This window comes from Oryza glaberrima, chromosome 11 (assembly GCF_000147395.1).
Source record: "Oryza glaberrima chromosome 11, OglaRS2, whole genome shotgun sequence".
NCBI lineage: Eukaryota > Viridiplantae > Streptophyta > Magnoliopsida > Poales > Poaceae > Oryza > Oryza glaberrima.
Window position 1 is genome coordinate 10,904,743 of NC_068336.1, and position 22,203 is coordinate 10,926,945.

At 42.8% G+C, this 22,203-nt stretch overlaps 1 protein-coding gene across 1 annotated transcript; it reads right to left on the bottom strand.

The window, feature by feature from the left end:
- Positions 1–13,488: 13,488 nt before the first annotated feature.
- On the bottom strand, positions 13,489–20,182 carry LOC127754886 (uncharacterized). Its single transcript, XM_052280491.1, has 8 exons — positions 19,937–20,182; positions 19,172–19,229; positions 18,392–18,609; positions 17,466–17,553; positions 16,559–16,731; positions 15,776–15,922; positions 14,267–14,401; positions 13,489–14,094 (listed from the first exon to the last, which is right to left on the bottom strand). Exons 1-8 carry the CDS (start codon positions 20,024–20,026, stop codon positions 13,708–13,710), a joined length of 1,296 nt encoding a protein of 431 aa, XP_052136451.1. The 5' UTR covers positions 20,027–20,182; the 3' UTR covers positions 13,489–13,707.
- Positions 20,183–22,203: the final 2,021 nt, after the last annotated feature.

A 22,203-nucleotide genomic window follows, 5' to 3' on the forward strand; every position in this document is an offset into this window, starting at 1 on the left:
GATCAGAAGTTGAATTGTGTTGGATTTGCTATGTTCGTTGCGCCCTGTTTTAGGGAGTTTCCAGTAGCTGTACATACTCCCAAAATTCATCCTAACTAGTGTTTGAAGTCACATTCGTGTGACTATGACCATCCTACTATAAATGGTGCAAGAAAATCTATCAATGATATTATATTATTCAACGATATATGAGAAAAGGCATATAAAATATTTCATATATAGAAATATTTTTTGCGCGTTTGCTACACAGATGAGCGTGTTTTGTCGTGCCCTTTTTTTTTCTTTATGTTGATCATCATAATTACAAACTTGAAAAATAAAATTATTCTTAGAACACAAACTTGAAAATTCAGCTTCTCTTGCAGCTCTAGAGGATTAAGGAATTGAAGAACGGAATCGATAGATAGATCTATCTGCAGCTTTTCCTTGAAATCTCTATATACGATTTCGGGGATGGAAATGAGGCAGATGATTGGGCCACGTGGCTCATTGAGAATTTAGATTAGCTCATTTGAAAATCAGCCACGTGTCCCTATGCAATCTCTGATTCTGCTATGATTATGCTACATCATTAATCGTGCATTTTACCGTGCAATCTACAGTGAACTTTCAGATAAATATATTTTAGTTAGGTAGAAAAAAAATCTGAGCTAAACTATAAAACACCAGCATGCAGTTGAAGATTATAGAGGCTTCTGGAAAATCTTTTTTCCTTCATCATCAAAATAAAAAAAAAGGCAAGAGATTCCAGAGGTTAAAAAAAAAATTGGATCTGTCCCTTTGCAACCAAAGAAATTCCTTCTCCTTCGATTATGAAAAATAAGAAAATAATAAGGATCAAAGAGGGAAAAGTAGAAAGAAAAATGCCGTAAGCTACTTCACCTACTCGGCACAATAGCCATCTTCTGCTTCCTGGTGGTTGTTACTCTGTAGCCACGTGGACGAGCCATTTGAGCTCGTCTCAACGCCGTATCCCACAGTCACATAAGAGCTCAATTGTCGCTGCAGTAGGATATCATATACTCATAGCTCCATTCGGACCTTTTACGACAGATAAATCGAAGCTCTAGCCATTGCCACTGAATAGAGTTGATTGGTAACCGACAGACTAGAGAGTATCAGCGCATGCGGTTGCTGGAGTCGACACCAGGGGACAGTGAGCCCTGCTGGAGAGAAACGAGAAGTCAATAGCATAGCGAGGGATGGAAGAGAAGAGAATGCCAAAAATATCTCAAGACAGAGAGCGAACTAGAGAAATAGGATGGAGAGAGAGAGACGAGCGGAGGGTACGGTGAAACCTGATATGCCGATGAAGAGGACCAGATTTACCGCGGGAGAGAGAGTCAACCTTCTTGATAACTTTGCATTTACACCCCTAGAAATACTAATTATTATATGATCTACTGAATAAAAATATTCACAAAAGTACCACTAGATTGATCATTTCAACAATCAAATGTTTTACGATAATAGACCTTGGGAGGCTTGGATTTCTAAGACTGGTGATGACCGGAGCCTGTACAGCCTGGTTGTCTAACGCCTGTAAATTGGGGAGCCAGCATTGTACGTTGGGATATCAGTTTTATTTACCTCGCACAGAGCCCATCCCAAATTGGAGTAATTTTGAATTTGTTAAATATTTTCTGTAATGTGGTAAATTTCTTAAATCTTATAAATTCTAAAATCTTATGCATCTTCCAATAATAGTTTTATATTTGCAATTTTGTAAATTAAAACGGAAGTTGAATAAGGTGAAAAGTATTAGGCCACGTTTGGTTGTTTGCCAGCTAGACAAACTAGATTGCTAAAGTTGCCGATCTTGCTTTACCAAACTGTTTAGGCTCCGTTCTATACAGAGTCTAGGATGAATATTAAGTGCGCATGTGAAACGAGATAAATCATTAGCTTATGATTAATTAAGTTTTAATCATTTAAAACTTGAAAAATAGATCTATTTGATATTTTAAAGCAACTTCTATATAAATTGTTTCGTACGAAATACATCGTTTAGCAATTCGAAAAACGTGCTAATGGAAAACAAGTTAAAATCTGCATCTTAATTATTAGTTGTTTAGTTTTTTGATGGGCACTTCCTGCAAAGAAACGTTTGTGGTTAAAGGAAATCCAATTTGGCTCTCCACCACGATCGAGCTTTTTCTCACCCGTTTGAGCTATCTTGTCTCAAAAGTTATAATTACTTTATGGTTCCGAACGGTGGGCCTCGCCGGGTCAGGCTAGGCTTAAGCTAGCCTTAGATCCAAACATACCCTTAGTGTTTCTTTTTTTTTTTTTTTTGCCATACAACAATTTTGCAAACTCTAAATATTATACCACCAACATTTTATTTATCCTTGATCGCTATTTGTTTAAAAGAAAATATAAATATTAAAGAACATGTTGTACCATCGAAATACTTTACATGATAAATATATCAATACTTATCAAAACATCATTAAAAATGATTACTTCTCAAATAGAAAATCTCACTGGCTAAAAAAATAAGTAAAAGCTAACGAATAAAGCTTCGGTCCTTTTGAATTTATATCTTTTGTTTTAAATATAAACTAAATAATTCTATAGAAAACCCAATAATATTTATATGCTATAGAGGAGCAATGAATATCAATCTTATGGGCGCGTCCATTTTCTAGTAGGTAGCGAATTCAGGGTGCTTTGGCATGATATTGCGCTCAGATCGCTGCAAAAGGTCATCAATCTTCTGCTGCACTGTCCATTACAATCCATAGTCTTCGGCAAGGGCCTTGGCTGGAGGAGAGTCTCCATCTCCTGTAGTCATGGTGGGAGTAGCAGCGGAGGAGGTAGGGGTTGTTTCCATGGGAAAGGCAGCGGCGGCACCACGGGAAAGCACAAGCCCTAATGGATCACCTCTCTTTGCAATTAAAAAATAGAGGCAGAGGATGAAGTCGGACAATGTGCAACTATTTAAAAGTAAATTTTGTAAAACCGAGTTATTGTAGTTCAAGTTACAACATCATCAGGTATGAAAAAAAATGGTGTGTAAACTTTATATTTGCATATAAATTTTAAAAAATATACTATATCACATTTGGACCATGAACACATGTTAACAGACCAAGCCCTAAAAAAAAAGGAAAAGAGGAAACGGACTAAACCCATGAAGAAAAAGGGCCACGTGTTTATTTAGCTGAAAATAGAAATTATTACCACATAGACCGAAAGAGATCCAACCACCTTAGCCGAAAGAGGAATGGGTAGATCTGACCACGTGGATTGGGTCACGCACGACCGTGCACCCATTAGAATTTTCGGTTCCCTTCCCATGCGAACTTCTCGGGATCGCCTGCCATCTGCCCCCACACAATCGCTCCCCTCCCACATGAACTTCCAGGGATAAGCGGAATGTGCGCCCTGCGCATGGGAAATTCTAGGGATTAGCGGAATGGGAACCTTGACATCCTGATTGAGGTTCTAGATTGGAGATATCCTGTTAGAGATATAGTTTTGTATCTCTTGCCGTTTTTCTCTAATTCCCTCCCGATTTTGTTTTTATAAGTTGATTGTAAAGATAACGAAGTACCATGTCGATATGTACTCGTGGTCCGTAATTAATCGAGTTGTCGCGTTGACTCAATTACGCTTTCATGCTATCTGATGTTTTCCTAGCTTCCGCCTAAAACCCTAGCCGCACATTGCCCCTCTCTCTCTCTCTCTGCGTGTCACCTCTCCCTCACCACACACATGTCCAGCCTCCCCTTCTCCTCCACCGAGGCCATTGATACCACGTCTTCTATCGTCGCCGATGCAGTTCACGCACGCCTTACAATCTACTGTTGATTTCGACGTTAAGTCCACCTTAGCGACCCACGCTGCCGACTCTGCGGCAACTATCCTATTTCTTGCCAGTTTTCCCTGATTCTCTCATGGTTCTATTTCTATAAGTCGATTATAGAGATAATGAAGTGTCCTGCCTATCTGTACTCGTGGTCCACACTTAATCGAATTATCACATTGACTCAGTTACGCTTTCATGGTATCAAATGTTTTTCCTAGCTTCTGCCTAAAACCCTAGCCGTCCGCCGCTTCTCTCCACCATGTGCCATATCCAACCTCTCCCTCTCCCTCTCCCCCCACAAATGTCGTTGACACCTCATCTTAGGGCATGTACAAAGGTAGAATCTAATATGAGCTCTCTATATTAATTAATGTCACTAGAGATTATCCTCCTATAATAGTAGAGACAATAAGATTTCTAAACCATTAATGCACTAAATAATTTTTTTTTGTTATACTTCTTTCCTTTTCTCCACCCTCATGCAACAAATTTTCCGTTAATAAATGCTAAGAGTAGACTCTGAACCGTTGTCATGCGTAGCAACGATGTTTCTCCTTTCTTCCCTCTCTTTCTTCCACGTCACCAAATTTACTTGCATGACAATGAAGAGAGCCCGTTACTAAACACCAGTATTTACATGCCCTTATGTTGTCACCCATGCAGTTCGCGCGGCCTTCCAATCTACCGTCGATTCCAAGGCCGTGTCCACCTCAGCGACCCACGGCACCGACTCCGTGGCTACCACGGTGTCTACCGCGACCAACGGTGAGGGCCTCTCCTATGGCGCGCCATCTTCTTACGTCTCGCCGCCGCCACTCAACTTCGGCCCCAATGATCTAAATTTTTTTTTGAGAAAAACTATGGGACGGTGTACCGTCTCAACGGTATAGTTTATAATTTATACTTACCAATCACTCACCGATTCTTTTTCTCTCTGAAAGCGTGTCGTGTGTTGTCCTTTCATATTAAGGCTGCTGACTAGTGACGACTGACGAGAGTTCTCTTTTCTCCTAGAGTACAAATAGCTATGAAATACTCTAGTACAGCACTATTTCTACACCTCTTTAGGTCCATATGGGTCTGACACCTCCTTCAACTAGCAAAGTTAGAATTAAGCACTAGAGCTAGTAGCATGAGCCTAAACAAAGCATGTCAGCGGCATGTGAGCAAGTTTGGTTGTACAGCATGGTCCATCTTTTTATTTGATTGTTGAATAGAAGTATATAACCCATAAATATCAGAATTAGTGGTATCACATCTAAAGTCTCGTGCCATCACACCCTATATTTGGTATCAGATCCGCTACTAAGATGTATCAACCCGGTATCTAGGTATTGGATCCGGTACTCAGGTATCAAACCCAACCTAGGTATCGAATCCGGTACTTATAGGTATCAGACCCAATACCTAGGTATTAGACTTAGTATTCATAGGTATCATACTCGGTACCTGGGTATCCGACCCAGTACATACAGGTATCGGAACTGATACTCATAGGTATTAGATCAGACACCCGATACCCGGGTATCCAATCCGATACTCATAGGTATCATACGCGATACCGGATTCGGTACTCATAGGTATCAAACCTGACCTAGGTATCGAATCCAATACTCATAGGTATCAGACCCGATACTTAGGTATCAGACTTGGTATTCATAAGTATCATACTCGGTACCTGGGTATCCGACCCGTTACGCATAGGTACTGGAATAAATACTCATAGGTATCAGATAAGATACCCGATACCCGGGTATCCGATCTGGTACTCATAGGTATCAGACGCGATACCTAGTTATCGGATCTGGTACTTATAGGTATCAGAGCCGATAACTCGGCATCAGATCTTGTATTTATAGGTTTCATACTTGGTACCTAGGTATTTGACCCAGTACATGGATATCAGATATGATAATCTAGCATCTATGTATCACATACTAGAGTTTCTAAGATGTGGTATAACCAAGAGCCCAACATGACATATCTAATTAGAATCCATTGTATCCATATATAATCTAGGTAATTATTTGTCTGGTCCAATCCGTGCATGGTATAGGACACATGCAAATAGATGCAACCAATCTTAAACACATAGCTAGGCTACTGTAACACCCTGAAAATTCGGCCAATAAAAACAAAACCCTAAAAATAAGGATTTTCAAAAACTTTTTCAATAAATTGCATCATGCCAACTTTATTCGCCTATTTCATTGGATTTTGAATTCGGAGTTTGTTGATCGCGAATAAAGAATAAATAATTAGGAATAAACCCTAAAAATCAAGTTGGCTAAATAAATAATTAAAATATAAATTAAAATAAAGATTAGGTGAGGTTGGAAATAAATAAATATTATCGCGACCATATTAGCAATAATTAAATTTTAGTACGATGGAATAAGAATTAACCCTAATTAAAAATTCAAATAAATTATATAAATAAAATATGAGTAGTATTAATTTAGGGTGAATTTTTAGTTAGAATAACACAAATATGGAGTAAACTTCATTTATGCAAAAATTAGAATTTATAGGGCTATATTTAAATAGAAAATGGGCTAAAATCGGGATAAATAGGAAAAGTCACTGTACATTACGGCATAGGTGTTCGATGTGGTCCCCTAGCCCTCCCCCTCCTCTCCCACCATGGCGCCCTAGCCGGCCGTGCGCCCCGCGCCGCCGCCGCCCGTCGCGTCGCCATCGCCGCCTGCCGCCGCGCGCCGTCGCCATCGCCGCTGCCGCGCCGCGCGCTGTCGCGTCGCCTCGCGCCCCGCGCCCCTGCCCCGCTGCGTGCCGTCCCATCGCCGCTGCTACGTCGTCGCCGTCGACATCCCACTGCCGCGCCGCGCGTGCCGCCGCCGCCTCGAGCCCCGCCCCGCGCCGCGCGCCCATCCCGTGCCGCCGCGCCGCCCATCGCGTCGCCGCCTGTCGCGTCCCGCCCCGAGCCGCGCGCCACCACTGTCGCCATCCATCGCCATCGACGTCCCCTCGCCGCGCGCCCGTCGCCATCACGCCTCGCGCCGCGCGCCCGCCGCCTCGCGCCCCACGCGCCGCGCGCCATCGCATCGCCATGGAGCCGGCTGCCCCTCCCCCGCGCCCTATAAACCCCCCCGGTCGCCTTTCCATCCCACACCACCACCCCCCTCCTTCCCTCCTTTTTCCCCCCTTCCCCTCCACCGCGCCGCGCTGCCGCCTTCGTGCCGCCACGCCGTGCGCCGTCGTCGCGCCGCCCTTGCGCCGCCGCACCGCCGCCTTCATGCCACCGCGCCGTGCGCCGTCGTCATGCCGCCGTCGCCGCCACCGTCGTCGGTAAGCCGCGCCTCCTCCCCTTGCTCAGTCGCCGTCGCCAGAGAGCCGAGAGAGAGAGGAGGGAGAAGAAGCCGGGAGGGAGAGAAAAGATAAAAGGAAAGAAAAGAAAAGAGAAAAAGAAAGAAAAGAAAAGAGAAAAGAGAAAAAAAGAAAAGAAAAGAGAAAAAGGGAAATAGAATAGGGAGGTTAATAGTTTAGAAAATTTAAAATAATTAGAATTTAATTATAGATTAATTATAGTTGTAGAATTGCAAATTTTAATATAAATTATAGATTATTCTTGGTAATTTCTAAAAGAAATCAATTCGCGGTAGTAATTTAGATGTAATTAATAACTAAAAAATTAGATGAATTCTTATAGATTATTATAGATTATTTTTGGGTAATCTCTATAAGTAATCAATTCACGGTAGAAATTCGGATTTAATTACTAGGGATTTTAGCCGTGTATTATATTTAATCATTTAGTCATAGACTAAATTAAATCGTATAATATTATAAGATAATTCTAGGATTTCGTCTGATATTTAGCTCGCGATAGAAATTTCTAACCTATTATATGGATATAATGCTCGGGTAGATTAAATTAAAAACTTATGATAACAAAATATTTATACCCGCAAAATAGTTTAAATCGAAATTGGGTTTGTGTCACGCCCAGAAATTCACGAACCAGAATTTTTAAGCTGAATGTGTATTAAACCCCTGTCCAGGACCAGCCAGGGTACACAAACGACAATTGTTGACATACAGATCCACGTCTTACAAAAATATAAAAGATTACAAATGCAGCGGAAAAAGATAAAAGCGAGCTGAGCCTGAAGACTAGACTCCTGCAGCGGACGACTCCATTCCACAGGCATCCTTGACGGCAGTGACGAAACCAACCTCTTCGAGACATCTTCACTGAGAAGGACTTCAACTCTAGTGTGGGGGAAAAGAGAGCAAGACTGAGTACTACCCACTGTACTCAGCAAGTCATACCGGAAGAGGAGGTATGATGCAGGATATAACCAAAGGAGGCTAGGGGTTCTTTTGCACAAAGCTAGCATTTAAAAGCAGTAGTTGAAAGCAGTAAAACAGCTGTAGTAATTAATCAATATTAACCAATCAATGTCCAATGCTACACCACGTTGCAACAGGCCCAACCAACCACCTGAACTACGCCAGTTCAATAGCTAACTAGGGGTGAGACTAATCACGGTGAATCTGGTCGACCGCCCATAACCGCGGGCACGGCTATTCGAATAGTTTTACTCTGATCAGAGGTGTACAACTGTACCCACAAGACACAGCCCCACGACACGTTTCTGTGCGCCGACATGCCACCACGACATACCGGAAAGAGGCCGTGACAGGACCCTTCGCATAACCCCCTCTAACCAATCGCACCACACCTCAGGTTTCACCCCCACTCCTCGCAAGGCAGCGGGCAGTCCCCTCTCGTGCCACGGTGAATCCGGAAGCCGATCAACCGGACACCCCGGCCGACCCAACTCCATCATGCCCACCCTTGCCTGGGTACGTCGGCTAGAGGAAAGCTACACTACAAGCCCAGTCGTTGCCCACGCTGGCTTGTGGTAAGTACGATAAGTTCTTCCAGGGCATCCCACGAACCGGTCCTTAATCGCCATGGGCACAACTAGCAAAACCATGCACCCACAGCCCACCATGTAGTGTGTTTTAATTAACTAACACCATTACGGTGGCATTAATCCAAAGCTATACCAATAATCAAAGTCTATGTATTAATGTGGTTCCCCATTTGTGTACTATTTGAACTAAGCATGGCTAAGCATTCCCTGAACCAACATCTAATCATTTTAGTACCCCAGTTATCAATGGCATAAGATAAACAATACATGGCTGAGTAGTAGGACCCATCCCACATGATATTGTAAAAGAACGCAACATTTAATGGAAACGCGGGACATTTGTAAATTGGATACAATATGATCAATTGTAATGCATGACTTGCCTTGCTCTCGCACTGATGAGACCACAGCAACGTCTTCGAGAAACCGTGGATCGACGAAACGGCCGAAATCTACGCGACAAACAAAGCACACAAGCAAAACATGCTATAAGACTACTGAAACAGGAAACAAAACCATTTTTAATGGATTCTATACATTTTTATGAATTTACTGAGACTTGAACGGGCTTAAACGGAGCTCGGATGAATTAGTTATGATTTTTAGAAGATTCTCTGTGTTTATTACTATAACAAAAGTCCTTAAATCATTTATTGCGCAATAAGTCCCAGGGCTGACGTCATCAGGGGGGGTCGGCGCCGACAGGCGGGACCCGCATGTCAGTGGCGCACAGGGTGGCCGGTCTACCGTGGACCGGGACCACGCGGGTGGTCCACCGCCGGTCCACGGGATCGACGACCCGGAACGGCCCGGGGCCGATCGGACGGTGCGGCGGCGACCTAGCTCGGCTCGGCTCGGCACAAAGCCGGCCGGCCGGCCATGGCAAAGGCGGCGGCGCGCGCGCGTCGCCGGCGACGGCAACCGGCGGCGGGAGACGGCGGCGCAAAGGCGCTGGCGCACGACCGGGGCGGCGGCTCGACCCGACGCGGCTAGGAGGGAGAGGGAGGGGAAAAGAGGAGGGGGATGCCTCACCGAGAGTGGCCGGCGCGGAGGAGGACGACGGCGAACGGCGACGGCGAGCCACGAGAGGACAACGGCGGCGGGCGGACGAGCTCCGAGATGCCCTAAGAGAGGCAAGGAGAGAGATTAGAGGGAGAGGGGTGGACCACAGTGAGCAGAACCCATGGCCGAAGGCGGCGGTAGAGGTGGTGCTCACCGGAGTGCGAGGGGATGTGGGCTCCGGTGACGGACCTCGACGGAGGAGGTGCGGACGGGGTGGACCTTGGCCACGCGAACCCGACGGTGGCGACGGCGCGGTGTGGCGGCGAGCCTAGCGGCGGCTAGCGGCGGCTGGAGTAGCGGGAGCGGCGGCAGCGGATGGGTGCACGGCGCGGGAGCGATGGAGAGCACGAGAGAGTTCGGCGAGATGGGGAAAAAGAGAGAGGGGGTGGCGGTGGAGCTTAAATAGGGGAGGGGGAACTCGGACGTGGCCGGTAGGGGCGGGATTCGCCGGCCGACGTGGGGAGTGGGGGAGGAGAGAGAGGCGGGATTCGAAATTCGAATCCCGGCCATCTCGGGCGCGGGCGCGAGCGGGAGAGAGAGGGAAGTGGGTGCGGGAGACGCGGCGCACGACCGGGGCGGCCGACGTGGCCCGGAGGGGGCGGGACGTGGGCACGGCGGCGGTTTCGGCAGTGGTGGCGACGTGGGGGCGGCGGCCGGAGGAAGGGGACGACCCCGACAGGTGGGGCCCACCTGTCGGCGTCCCGGGGAGAGAGGAGGCGGCCGGCCTGACTGGGCCTCGGCCTGCGGCCGGCCCAGCGGGAAGAGGGGGAGGGAAAAAGAGAATGGGCCGGCGGCCCAAGAAGAGGAAAAGGAGGGAAAAGAAAACGAAAAGGAGGAAAAGGTTTTCCCTGGGATTTAATATTGCACTTTGCTTATTTTAATTGGTTAAAATTATTTCCAAGACTCTGAAAATTCCACTAAAAGTCTTGTTAATGTATTGGAGCATGGGGAACTCAAGAAAAATTCCACCACGCCGAATTTGATTATTAAATGCATTTATTAATTGAGGATTAGCTCTAGGTTAATTCAACAGTTTCTTTAGGCGATTTATTTAACAAATTTTAAAGCTGGAAAGGGGAACTTCAGGGCGTGACAGTTTGCCCTAGTTCGTGAATAGTAAAGTTAATATAAAAGAATCGACTCTCGCATTCGACTTCCATTTGGATTTATTTGGATTTTTATTTGAATTCTAACCGAATTCAAATCAATTTTCGCACGTAACTATAGAGCCCGAGGGAGTTGCGGATCCAAGCGAAGGTCAAGACCCGTAAGACTTTGAGCAAGGCAAGTCATCACTATTCTTTGAACATGTTGATCCCAATTGCGAAATTATTTTTATTTACAAATAAGATTGCATGCAATGATGAACATCCTATTTGTGAATATGCCATACCTTGATTATTGTTTACCCTTATTCCCTTGTAACCATGATTACGTAGGAGTCCCTAGTCAACTATGACAAATGCTTAGAAATGCTACTCTAGAATCATGCATACTCATATTTATCAAATGCTAAATGCTTGGGCAATTACCTTTGGGAAGGTAATTGAGCTGCGGCATGTGGAGACATGAGCGCCACATTGCCATGATGTTGATGACATGATTTGTGAAAGGAGAAATAAAATTAAACAACTGTTTTCGACTGGGGCGGACGGAGGATTTGGGTGGTATCCGGAAAAGGCTAGTACCGTCCCCGGTCAATTAAGGACCGAGCCATGAAGTTAAGCATGAAACGACCCCCGTACAACCGCACTTCTCGTATGGGTATAGACCTAGCGGAATAGATAGCTGAGCGGAGGCAGTATCCATGCATAGTGGTTTCTTGATGTGTGAGGCAGGGGCTCTACGGTGGGGCAGCCATTGGTAGAACCGCGAGGCGGGTGTCTACAGTGGTGTCGCCGTCGGTAGGACTGCCATGTGAGAATTTAAACATAATTATAACTTAATGCATGTGTGAGTCTTTCCTTCCCGGGTGCGCCAGAACTCCTCTCACTGCTAGAAACCGTGTACGCCTAGAGTGCATGAGGATGTAAAGTTCATGGAGCAGGTACTGCCAATGCGAGGTTATCGAAAAGCTTTGCCGTGACACGTCTCATGTGTTGAGACGAGGCTCATGTGTTGGGCAGTCGCGGAGTGCGGGTAAAGTGTACATCCACTGCAGTGTGAGTAAACCAAATCTATTCGAATAGTCGTGCTCGCGGTTATTGAGCACCGGGACATGTATTACACTTGGCTAAACTCTAAATTCTTAACTTGTGTGGGATGGGATATTGCATGATGATTTATATACTGATGGAGCCACTTCCTGAGGGGCGGGAATGTGGACGTCCTCAGAAAACCATGATGACTCGATGGCGGGAAGCTATCCTTGGGATCACAATGGATGGTGGACAGAACCGTCATTGTTTAATATGAACACTGGTACTAAAATTTGATCAGTCTGTGCTAGGTCTTAGGTTGTGAAAAGAATTATAAAACTTGCTTTGCGCAAAAGAACCATAGCCATCCTTTGAATACCCCTGTCATGTGCATTGTTGTTGTGGTGGCTTGTTGAGTACGGTTGGTACTCACCCTTGCAAATATAAACTTAATCAGAGGCCAGAGATGAAGCTTCGGAGGATCCCTATGCCTATTACCAGGAGGGTGATGAAAACGATGGCGCTCAGTAGGTCTTAGTTACGGTCGTTGCCTGTGGCAATGGCGTGCCGCTGCCTTAACTCCGCTGCCTTATCTACTTCTGTTTTTGGAATGTATTTCGGACCACTCAGTCCGATGATTTAAGACTATGCCTACGGGCTTTTGATGTAATAATTCGCACTAGACTTTCGTGTATGTGCATTTGGTATTTCAGCTATGAACTCATGTGTACCAGACTACTTGATCCAGGGAAATAGTATTGTTTACACGATTGATTCCTGTTATAAAAACGGGGGTCCACAGCTACTAGGCTCTGCCATAATAAGTACCCTACATAGCTAAGGTACAGGACTACTAGTAGCTATTACAAGGATTTGGCATGCATAGCAAGCTAGTAGTACCTCCGGTTTTATTTACTAGCTAGGCTAGTACCAAAGGCAGGACTTAGGCATGCTGGGTACTAGCTAGCTATCAGGAACAAGACTATACAGTGATACACACAGCAAACGTGCGTGATGATAATCCTAGCAGCACGCGACATACTCGGGAGAAGCCGGCACGTGGGGCCGCGGCATAGGGGATAAGTGGTATACCGTTCAACGGTATACCGTTGTGTAGTCTTTCTCTTTTTTTTTCTTGAAATCTCCAATATCTCATGATTGGAAATAGTATCATGTATCTCTTTGGGCATACTCTAATAAGAAAGAAGCACTTAGCCTCTCTATCTGACATATGACATACATTGCTCATGCCATTAGGCCTTAATTAACTAATTTTAACAAAAGGTAGTAGTAAAAATACAACATTAAATCATTCACGCTAATGCTAAAGGAGCACAAGGATAGTATCAAGCATGGAGGAAACGTGTAAAACCAATCCAGGCATCCAAAACTGGAGACCTGAGAATTATAATCAGGATTCAGGGAAGTTTGATAAATTTGCTGTTTCTCAAACTAAGGCTGTGTTTAGATCCAAAGTTTGGATCCAAAATTCAGTCATTTTCCATCACATCAACCTGTCATACACACATAACTTTTCAGTCACATCATCTCCAATTTCAACCAAAATCCAAACTTTGCGCTGAACTAAACACAGCCTAAGGTGGATAAATATGTACAATGGCATGTACACAGCAAAATGGTGAAAAGTTATTTACATTTTATCCTTACTTGGTTATTGTCGCACAGCTTAGCTAGAAACCTTGCAAGTTAAGAAGAGATGGAACGTGGCATATGTACACTAGTCTTGCAGGAAAAAGAAAAAGAAAAAGAAAAAGGATACTGCTATATTGCTTCAGGCCTCAACCTCTTCAGGTACTTGTTCATCTGTTGCTGAAACGAACTCTTCTGTTATGCTCGTATCTGGGTTGGCATCCTCCATGTTTCTATCTGGATGGGACTCCTGTTGCATTATGCTTTCCTTTATCATTGACATCAGAGATTCCAGGACATTCTTGTTTTCAGCGAGATAACATTTAAGAGCATCCTTTCCATGGAAATTTTGCCCGTTCAAGTGATAGAATACTCCTGATTTTGTTATGAACTTGTGTTTGAAGCCTAATTCAATAATCTCCAATTCACGACTCAGGCCCTTACCAAACTCAAGCTCAAGGTGTACAGTCTTAAATGGGGGTGCATGCTTGTTCTTGACAATCTTGACCTGAATTTGTGTGCCTACAACCTGTTGGATTGAAACTGGATCGGGGTTATATAATGAAACAAGAACTGAACATGAAACATTTACGAAATTACAAAACCTATTATTACTAAATTCAATATTTATTTTTGTGTTACCTTTTTGGCAAAATGGGACACTACATAGAAAGCAAATATTATTGATACGATTGTGTTACCTCTTCTGACTTTTTTATAAGACCAATCCTTTTGGTGTTCAAGCGGACAGAAGCATAGAACTTTAAGGCATTCCCTCCACAGGTTACTTCTGCTGGTGCTCCGAATCCACTAAATGTGCTTAATTTCGATCTTACCTGTACACATACCCAGAAATGATCACTCTGTTACCTCTAAATAAACATCAAAAGTTCTTTTGAACTAAGTGATTAGGCTTGGTTAGAATTACAATACTGGACATAATACTAACCCATAATACACCCTGCAAACGCACCCAAAAAAACGTCATATTGTACAAGGAAACAACTCCACTAAACTATTTCCTGTCTTAGTTTGCGTACATGATTGGAGGATAGTTTGAGTTCCGTGTCTTTGTTCTTCATTATAGAGTTAATATATCCTCTCTTACTATAAAGTTATAGCTCACTAATTCCTAAAGCTTAACATGCAAAGATGCCACATCATCATCCACTAATAATTATTACATTTAAACATCATGGAAGCATGCTATATTATCTATAATTCAATAATCTATTAAATTTTAGAGATTTAAAATGTAAGCAGGTTAAATCATCATCCCACATAATTCACATAATAGTTAAATATATCTCTCTATCATTTCTTTTATAATATCCTATATACCTATATAATTCATCCTCACTTAGTTCATATTATTTTTCTCTCTCATTAAGTCATATCACATCAATTGTTTTTAATCCTTAGATGCTTAATCTATGGTTCAAATTATCTCTCTTTTCTTCTCTCATTAAACCATATCATCTTACTCCCTCCGTTTCACAATGTAAGTCATTCTAGCATTTCCCACATTCATATTGATGTTAATGAATCTAGACATATATATCTATCTTAGATTCATTACCATTAATATGAATATGCAAAATGCTATAATGACTTACATTGTGAAACGGAGGAAGTAATTTTTTTAACCCTTAGATGTATGGTCTAAATTATCTTCCTTCTTTTGATCTCTCATAAAGCCACATCATTTTACTTTTACATTTGAATCATCATTCTAAATACAATTTAAATTTAAATCACAACTTATGTAAACTTATGTTTATGGAAGCTTATGTTGATTAAACTATCTTACACATTATTTTTCTTTGTTGTTATCATTGCAAACTCCTGCAGTAACGTGCGGGGTTTCACCTAGTATTACATAATTTCGTGACAACCGTCAACCTGAAAAATGTCCGAAGCCCACGTTTGACTATGGGAAATTTTTTTATATAAAAAAGCAAAACTCTGGTTTTTTTATAATATAATAGGGTGGTGTTTTAGGAGTGCTGGAACTAGAGTTATCAAGGCTGACCCAGCCATCAACTTTCTGGAGGTCTAGGTCACATGTCCAACAGCTGGGTATTTATTTAAATATTGAAATAAATTAATGGGAGGAAGTGACTATTTATACTTTGCGTAAGGACTTAAAATTTCACTACAAATATTGTTGGATGGCCAGCATTACCCAATGAATTATACAAAAGGCAAACCTGATTAATAAACACCAACATTGTCCTGGAGCGAGAAAGAGAATGGCTCAACTTGCGAAGTGCTTGACTCATAAGCCTTGCTTGAAGTGCAACATGGGCATCTCCCATCTCACCATCCAGTTCAGTTTTTGGAACAAGAGCTGCTACCTGTACATATAAAGATATAAATATGCTGCATGTGTCAATACTCAATACTTAGTAGTAACCAAAATGTAACAATAATACTTCCTTTTCCTCAAAAAAAAAACAGTAATACTTCCTCCGATTCATATTATAAGTCGTTTTGACTTTTTACCTAGTCAAACTTTGTTAAGCTTGACTAAGTTTATAGAAAAATTTAGCAACATCCAAAACACTAAATTAGTTTTATTAAATCTAACATTGAATATATTTTGATGTTATGTTTGTTTTGTGTTGAAAATGCTTCTATGTTTTTCTATAAACTTGATCAAAGTTAAAAAAGTTTGATTAGGAAAAAAGTCAAAACGACATATAATATGAAACGGAGGGAGTAGCTGCTATGTAAGTTAGTTCATTATGCAGTGTGCAGGACCAAAAAGAGTACATTCTAGAGTGTAGATTAACAATGACTATGCTAAAAAGGGAGCACTAAATCTTTAAAATCAGGCTCAGGGAGCAATTCATATAAAGCATTCATTTTAAAATAGAATTCTCACATATATGATAAAATATTATCGATATCTTTTCAGAAGTTCAGAGCCAGGAGGCAGAAAGGCAAAAGCAAAGCGTGAATATAGCATAAGGTACTAACTTTCTACGTACACTGTCCACAACCACAACATCAATAGAGCCACTTCGGATTAAGATATCAGCAAGACCAAGGGCCTGTTCACCACAGTCTGGTTGAGATAATAACAGGTGTTCTGCCTTAACACCTATAGATTCTGCTAATGTTGGATCCAGGGCATGCTCGGCATCAATAAAAGCACAATATCCTGAAACAACAAAATCAAATTTTTTAAAAAAGGATTTATTTTACTAACAGGTTGCATAGATATTGAAATCTGAAGGAGCATGCTTTCACGGGAAAACTGGTCTACACCACTGAATAGTATGATATTTTGTTCTAGCAGCGAGAGATTGTACTCCTAACTTTCTTACCATTTACTTCTGAAACTAAAGCCTATTTGTGGACAACAAAGTGGAAATACCAATTGTATGTTAATTGTTCAAAGTAAAGTACCTATATTTGCATGCTGAAATAGCCAGTCCACACTTTCTTTCACTTTTCACAGCTCATTGTCAAGGCCACTGGCCAGGACAGACTTGAAATGGTTGACTGACTCAGATAAATCAAATCAAAGAATTTCTCAGCCACTGTACAAATTTACAGGTAAGTTAATTTATTAAGATATTGCATTACTAATGCAGTCTTAGACTTTTTTTCCCTTCACAGCTCAACCTGAACCCATCAAAATTAGATTATTAATGCTGTCCATCGTTTTGCTTATAGTTTTCAAGTACATGGTGTTAGGCATAGAGGTTAGCACTGAAAACTTGATCATTGGCATAAAGTACTTATTTTACTAGCTTCATCTAAATAAAGAACAAAATCATGCTTTAAGAACTCAAAACTACTATATTGGCATCTTAATTCACTTTTTGCATTGTTAGTCATGGAAACTAGTTCACAGAGGAGATCAGATGTATACCCCAAACAATTATTTACCTCCATTCTTCTGTGCTTCAGCTATGATATGAAGTGCTAAAGTGGTTTTTCCTGATGCCTCTGGACCATAAATTTCAACAACCCTTCCCTACTGATAAATGCAAAAGTCAATGAAGTGCAAAAGAACAAATAGCAGAAGATAATTATGAAGAATAATATCATATAATTTGCTAAATGGAAATTCACTTAGAATTTTATCAGTTAACCAACGATGTAGAATGATATAACCAAAATGTACATATGCTTTTAACTAATCTTCTGTTTATGCATTATTTAACAAACATCTCTTAACATAAGTGAGTTTCAGATTTCCAGGAAATTACTAAATCATACCAACAAAACCTACAGCAGTTTTATTTCTCAAACATGCAGGAGAGCTGCGTATCATTGATTAAGAAAAAGAAAGGGTAGAAAACCCTGAGTACACACACGTTCGCCTATACCCTACAGAAGCAGTTATAATGGAGCAATAGAGCTATCAGAAAAAAAAAGGGCAACTCTATCTGACATGCTGGCTATGGCGATAAACAGGTCAGTAATGTTTAAAAGATTAAATTGCATTGGAACTTCCTAAATGTTAATTGACCTAGCAGTTTTATTTTGCTTGCTAGCCTCCCTAAACTTGCATCCATTTGCTGTTAGGCTCGGATTATTCTGTTAGCAAACGGGGAATAGATGACCAGTGATGCAAATGGGTTTAAGTTCAAAGAGCCTAGAAAACAAAAGTCAGCTCAGGGAGCTAGGTGAGACAAGTCTACAAATCCAGGGAGCTCTGATTCAATTTACTCTTTTTAATAGAAAATAAGTTTCATTAAACTTTCAATAGTAGAAAGTCATTTACTTGTCCTAAATAGAGCATGCATCAGTGATCCTGGATACTAGAATATAACAATTATTAAACAAAAGAATTAATACCCTTAACTCACCTTCGGGAGCCCACCAATTCCTAAAGCCATGTCCAATGCAAAGGATCCAGTAGATATGACAGGAACTTCTTTAGGACCGTAAGAGTGATTTAGCCACATAATTGACTCCTCACCAAATGCAGACTTAATTTGGTCCAAAGCTTGTTGTAGCGCAAAGTCCTTCTTCTTAATGTTTGCCTCACTGTAACCATCTTCACTTGAATTTGTCTGGTCTTTCCCTAAAAAATAAACCATATATAGAGTCAGTGGTAAATCTGGATATATATACAATGAACAAATTCACCAATAAACTTGACAAATGAGATCGGTATTGTTATTTTGGAATAGAATTTTCAAGTTATCTGGAATCTGGAAACAAACTCAAGATGCAATCATGTAAAATTTTCCAGAATAGGGGAACCACTAACAACGATTCGTGTTGTACATAAAAAACAAAGGTTAGCACATGAATACTTATTGAATTGGAAAAATATTTGCCTATAATGATAATTAGCTAAAACTGTATAACACTTCCATTATGATAACTGATAAGTATAAAACAAATATTTCTTTCCCATGCATGCTGTACACATGCCAGCTAGATTCCCATGAAGATTTTCCGACGAAATTAACAGGATATAACCATACGACAAATCCAGAAACAAAAAAGTAAATCTGTCGTAAGAAAGAAGTACCATGGAAAACATAAGTATTACAAGAGGAAAAATTTCCAGCAAGGAGGTATCATCAACCTAGCACAATGTCACTGCATTAGAGTGAAAGAACTAGGCATTTACGCACCTTCTGCAGAGAATCTCCACAACTGAACTCTTGGTGACACATTTCTATTGCAGGATTCCTTCAAAAACAAAACAGAAGGCAATAATTATGGCCTGAATGTTGATTTTTGTGTTGAGTCATAAAAAATTCTTTCACCGTTCTACTAGGAGAAAACAAGCAGGGCTAGATTAAGTTGTCCGCTGTTATAGCCAATCCATGCAGATAAAAAACAGGTAATTAATCGTGCTGCCTTAATCAACATGGTAAATGGTACACAACTCCAAGGGCTTGCAGTTCTAGGGGATAACGACAATCAAAACCTTAAAAGACCTCAAGTAGTGGGCACTGCATGCTCATCGTCACCAGTATCCATCACATCAGGTTCAGAAACTTGTTATACCCATATATTTACCACTGCATCATCAGCTTTCAACTCAAAGGGATTTCCCCCTTTTGTAAACCCACTAACCCAGCAACAATGAAAATCCACAAAATCTAAGAAGGATACAACGAAATCAACAAAAAAAAAAGAAAGAAAAAGAAAAGGAATCGATTGGCTTCGGATGGCTCGAGGCACGCGAGATAACTTCCGGACCACGCGGCCATGGCCCCCAACGACGAGCCTATAATGGCCGCGCATGCACGCCCGACATGGGGGCGCCCAGCTGTCCGTCCTGCAGTTGTGAGAGCGCTATCCCCGCGGCTCGACGCCTTTGATCGGGGGCTGCAAAAAAAGGAAGGGGAAGAGGGGGAGGGGGCGACTCGAGAGGGTTGGAGACGACGAACCAGTACAGAGGAGGTGGGAGGCGGGGGAGGCCGCAGGAGGCGGCGGAGGAAGGGGTGGCCGCGCCGGAGGAGGAGGAGGGCCCTGGCCATGGCCGCCGGAGGAGGCTCTCCGGTTGCTTCTTGCGCTTCCTGAGTTGGGCCGATGATCGTGGGGCCCGCGCGCCGGCGAAATTTCGCCTTGGGTGGGTGCGCAGCGGGGGTGTGTCGTGTGCGCGACGAGATTATGCGATGTGGCTGGCCGCTGGGTCCGGTCTGTCGGATTGAGGGAGAATCTAGAAGTATTTGCCACTCTTCCAAATTGTTACTCTCAAATGTTATATGGGCCCACATATCAGCCTCACAAAATTTGAGACAGTGACATTTGAGCCCTAGTATTTTGGTAGAGTGGCAAATACTCCCTCTATCCTAAAATATATAAGAACCTAGGATCGAATGTGACATTTTCTAGTACTACGAATCTGGACTGTCCCATCCAATCTTAGGTTCTTATATTTTAAGACGGAGGGAGTAGTAAATTATCCCCCATTCTCTCATATTGGCTTTTGTTAGGTAGCCATACAAGCTATAGCTGATGCGGCTGCTGCATAGATTAGACTCTTTTTGGGACGGAGGGGTTAAAAATTAGTTGCAACAATTCTAAATTATTGTAGTTGCAGCTATAGCTAAAAAATACCAGCCGAACACACCGATTATAAAATAGAAAAATTAAATCATTGTAGAAAAAATGGATTTTAGTCATTTTAATAAGATCTTTCGTCCTAAAGAAAAAATAAAGAAAAAATATAGTAACATGCTTAGAAAATTCTAAAACTCTAGCCTCTAAAGTACACAAAGACTTGCACATATCTTAATATTCTCTCCTCTTCAAGTACATAGAGACGGCGAGACTGCGGTGCCGGATCTGGCCTCCACGGCGCAGGAGACCACCCTCCTACCCCGAGTCGGTGGCGGCTGGGTACAGTGGAGTGGAGACAGCAATGAGGACGTGGAGGCGGCAGGGTGATGGTGGAGGCCACGGATCTGGCACCTACACAATGGATCTGTCCGGTTGTGGTGCGGGAAGAACGACGTCGGAAGGGAGGCCGGCGGCTGAACCGGGGGCGGCCGCAATAGCACCAATGGTGTGGGAGGCCGGCGCCGATGGCTAAGCGGCAGTCGCGACAAGGAGGCTAAGGGCGACGGTCAGCATAAAGGTGCGGCTGACGACGAAGGCCGGCATGGTGCATGACCGACGGTTACTAAGGCCAGCTCAACGCATAGGTGGAGTTGCTGGCAGGGAAGGGCGGCATGGTGTGATGGGAGTGCCCGCAGGGCAGCACGCAAAGGCTGGACGAGCAGCGGGCGCTGGTTCAGTGATGCCCATGTGCTGACGGAGGTTTGATGGTGGTGGAGAAATGGTGCATCACATGCGCATAGGCAAGCGGCGGGTGAAAACCTAGCCCGGTCTTGACCTGGCCCGCAACAACGGTGTTTTCGAGTGTCACTTTCCCTCTTGAGGGTGTTGTCATGCCGGCCCATCTCCTCTAGTGGGTTGTCGGGTGAAAACCTATCTCGGTTCTCCTTTGAGACCTCGACAGACGGCGGCGGCGGTGCTTTTATCGCTTCTCTCCCTGGAGACGTCGTCCAGGAAACCCCCTTGCCGAAACCTCCTAATCTTCTTATGCAAGCTCGCTATAGATTCCGGTTCTATTGTGTCGGTGCCCTAGTTTACGCAAGTTGGCCACGTCGGAGGGCCTAGGGGGAGAGTGGTTCCATTCTTCTCTCTCACCCTCTCTCCCTCAATCCCAAAGATGAGGATAGAGTGTAGTTATGTGTCAGTTGTTAGGGTTGGGTTTCGGGCATCCTCATTAGTAGTTCCTTTACTGGTCTAGCGGTGGCTGGTCCGATGCTAGCTTTCTCCCGGGCATCCTCTAGTATTAGTGTTGTCGGTGCGTGGTTGATGGCTATTTTATCTTCATTAGTTTTAATTTTATAGTAATTTTTTTACTACATCAATATTCTATCAATATTAACTTCACATTGTATGAGTCGTTAAAGAAAAATATCGAACGGTTCCTCCGTTCTATCAATATTTTTTTTTTACAGCTGCACGCCTGGACGCTTCCTCCACCCTTAGAGCAATAAGCCAGCTACAAATATATTTTAAAGAGATAAATAAGAAGAGAGAAGAACAACGGGCTAGCCAGCTGTAGCACAGACTCTAAGACGCATTGTGTGTATGATAGGTGGAACCAGATATTCAGATATTAATAGTATAGTATATATAA